At 50.7% G+C, this 3,292-nt stretch overlaps 1 protein-coding gene across 1 annotated transcript; it reads left to right on the top strand.

Moving 5' to 3' along the window:
- Positions 1 to 301: 301 nt before the first annotated feature.
- Positions 302 to 2,750, top strand: Ripply1 (ripply transcriptional repressor 1). The gene is made up of 4 exons (XM_036175674.1): positions 302 to 402; positions 1,323 to 1,431; positions 1,949 to 1,995; positions 2,476 to 2,750. Exons 1-4 carry the CDS (start codon positions 302 to 304, stop codon positions 2,732 to 2,734), a joined length of 516 nt encoding a protein of 171 aa, XP_036031567.1. The 3' UTR covers positions 2,735 to 2,750.
- Positions 2,751 to 3,292: the final 542 nt, after the last annotated feature.

Below are 3,292 nucleotides of genomic sequence, written 5' to 3'. Positions count from 1 at the left end.
TGTGAAACTTGCCTCTTCTTTGTTTTCCTTTCTGACTTGGAGCTATCGCAGACCCCTCACCTCCACCCGGACCCTGTTTATTCAACTGGGAGAGATTTAACACCCAAGAACATAGCTCTCTCTCCAGGAGCCCCCTCCCTAAATCTTCACAACCGTCCCACATTCCCCCACCCCTGCACTGCCTGAATAATTGATGAGTCAAGGCAGGGCTTATAAAAGGGTCTCTGGGGGGACTAGCCAAGAGTGCTGAAGGTTCTGAGAACTGGGATAGCCCACAGTCGGCTGCCTTGGTGTCCCAAGGATGGACCCTGCTGCTCCTGCTGCTGCTCCCCATGGCCTGGCCCTGGCCCAAGACCCCGCCCTAGCACAAATCAATGGACAAGAAGTTTCTGGGAATGAAAGGTAAGTGGAACTTGGCCTTTGACAGCCTGCACTCAGGGTTAGGGAGATGAAGGCTGGGGAAGGCGAGATGCCCATGGCGATGGTGGCCCTGTTCTCTTTAAACTGGGGAGACAACGAAGAGCCCCAGACCTTCCTCTACACTTTTGGCTGGAATATTTTACCTCACTCATCACCCCAGGTGACAGGAGTGGGCTGAGAGACAGTAGCCATTGCCAAAGCCTAAAGCCAAGCAGCCTGACCCTCATGGGCTAGTCTGTACAACTCCCCGAGGGAACGGGAGAAGATGCCGTGGAAACTGGGCTTAATGCAGCCTGGACTATGGGACCTAGATGGTGGCAGGTGACACGGGGTGAGAGGAGCAAAGTCTAAAGAGGCCTTTGGTTGGGGTGCTGCCTCGGTCCTGAGCATGCCACAAGTTTCCTATTTGCTTTTCCTTGCCTCTAGAAGTCTAGGGAAGAAAAAATGGGCCCAGGAGAATTCTGATCCCTTTCTTCAGCTAGGAAAAGGCCAGAATTCTGTTCTCTACTGCTTGATGCAGGAGGTAGGCAGCAAGACACTCCCTATATGACAGTCATTCCCTCCTCCAAAAATTTCACATTTACATTCAACAAACGTTGAAGTCCCTCCTGTGTACAAGGCATCGTGTAATAGGGGTTGAGGATTCAGATATGCCCATACAGATTATTCAGATTAAGGGACTCAGATGACAATCACAGAACAGTAGGACAAGAACAGTGATAATGTTGTTGGAGTAGAGATGAGGGGTATCTGTCACAGCCTTGGCTCAGTTGTCAGGGGACAAAAGTTATTCTGGAGCAGATGGCTTGTGAGCCAAGCTTTCAAGAGACCACTTCTGTGATCAGAGGAAGCCTGTGTTTAGGTCTCTTCCTCTACCAATTGATCTATTCTGTTTGCCCTAGAGAAACTTGTCTTTGGAGACCCTGGCTGTCCTCCATAAATGACCAACCAAGGCAGGTGAGGATGCTGGTGGACTGGGTGAGTTTGAGGCCCTGTGACATGTCTGCACGGGTACAGCACCTGACTCCAGTCCAAGGCTGTGGATCTGGGGCAGCATCTTGCCAACTCTGCTAACATTTTACCCCCACAGAAGCTCTGAGAGGAAGGCAGGGCCAAGGTTTCCATGACAAATGACACTGGGAGATCAAAACCTAGAGTGGGTAAGGGACCTGGGCTGGACTCACAGTGTGTGGTAGAGCCGGCGCTGGAATCCAGGTCTCTTGATACCTCGCTCCAGTGCTCTCCCACTCTGCTCCATGAATGTTTTGTCCTCTAAGAGAACTCTGTCCCCTGGACAGCCTCCAAATAGGCACTGGAACAGGGTCAGGAAAGAAAACAAGACCCATGACACTTTCTACTTGTTTTTTAATCGGATTCAAGACAGACCCCTTGCTGTAGGGCAGGGCTGGGAGGTGGCTGGATCTCAAGAGATGCCTAGAGTCTTTCGTAGATTGTCTGAACCTGCAGATCTCTGACCCTTGACAAGGGAGAGGCAGTTAAGCCACATGCTAGCTTTTGCTTTGGACAGGCAACAGCTGCTGGGGCCACCAAGGCTGAGTTCCATCACCCTATCAGGTAAGCCTCTGTTGTTCAAGTTCAGAATGTGGCAAACAGCCATGAGCACTGTGAATGCTCATGACAAGGCCATGACTCAGAAGGAAAGAGACCATGGGACTTAGCAGGCCAAAATGACTTTCCCCAGAGGACTTCCCTGTCACTGAGTCCTAAGGATGAATCCTTAGTAGGAAAAGAAGGGATGGAGTTATGGAGTGGTTAATGGTGTCAGTGCTAGAATTGAAGGGTGCTTGGGGGACCCTACCCTCTACCACAGCTGTAGGCCTGTCAGAGGTGACATGCCTTCCTGGAACCATTTTGTAACACTTGCAGAGATTCTGTATCAAAGTTGCTTCTTCATTTCCCTCTCAGACCTTTCCTGCAGCTAGCAACCAGATCTAAGGGTCCGCATCCTTTTGGGCCCTACTGGTCCCTCTGCATTTGAGAGTTGCCTAAGTTAGGGGCCCCATTTCTTTTCTTTTTTTTTTTTTTTGTCCACAGGCTCTTCTGGCCTAAATCCCGCTCCTTTGACTACCTGTACAGTGCTGGGGAGATGTTACTACAGAATTTCCCTGTCCAGGCCACCATCAACTTATACGAGGATTCCAACAGTGAAGAGGATGAGGAGGACAAGGAGGAGGATGAAGAGGAGGAGGAGGTCAATGAAATAGGGCCAGAAGGGTGTGTGAGGGTACCAGAGGCCACATCACACAAGGCCACAGTTCATTCCCCTGACCAACCCCTGACCTGTCCAAACTGAAGCAGTCCCAGTTACACTTGACAGGTTTCCAAGGGTATTGATTAGCAAAGAGTCTCCAGACACAGATTTTCTGAACTGAAACCAGTGTCCTCAAGCTGTCTAGCACCCCCTGGCTCCCCCGATGAGCCTGCGAGTCTAGGCCGCCTCTGGTGTATGTTCCCGTCTGAGCTGTACTTGTGCCAATAGTGGGAGATTCCTCAAACCTGGAAGGGTCTCAGGAAGACTTGATTTCTGAAGCCCTCAGGAAGTAGAGCAAGGCAGGAGATGCCCTTGGACAAGAGAGCAGGCACTCCCCAGGGCCCTTTGATCCCCTGGTTTTCAAAGGTAGCCATGTGAGCCAGTCTCCAGGGGATAAAGGCTGACTTCCAGAGACACCAACAAAAGATCCAAGCAATACTGGAGCACCTCGAGGGAAGGGAATGGAACAGAATGGAATGGAAGGAGGCGTCTTGAGAATCTGCTTGTCTGGGGACCTGCATCCACTTTGCCTGCTCTTCATTCAGTCTGGGTATTGGCATAAGATGAATCAGGAGAAAAATAAATGGAATCATGTTTGCC

Source organism: Onychomys torridus, chromosome X (genome assembly GCF_903995425.1).
Source record: "Onychomys torridus chromosome X, mOncTor1.1, whole genome shotgun sequence".
In the NCBI taxonomy this organism is placed as follows: Eukaryota; Metazoa; Chordata; class Mammalia; order Rodentia; family Cricetidae; genus Onychomys; species Onychomys torridus.
The sequence above is the reverse complement of the archived record's forward strand: the minus strand, read 5'-3'. Positions and strand labels throughout refer to the sequence as shown.

Bases quoted from the DNA above. Each gene is read 5' to 3' on its own strand.
- Ripply1 (XM_036175674.1), top strand. From the start codon at position 302: ATGGACCCTGCTGCTCCTGCTGCTGCTCCCCATGGCCTGGCCCTGGCC. The intron at 403-1,322 runs GTAAGTGGAACT...TGTTTGCCCTAG, and splicing joins GAAGTTTCTGGGAATGAAAG to AGAAACTTGTCTTTGGAGAC. The intron at 1,996-2,475 runs GTAAGCCTCTGT...TTTTGTCCACAG, and splicing joins GAGTTCCATCACCCTATCAG to GCTCTTCTGGCCTAAATCCC.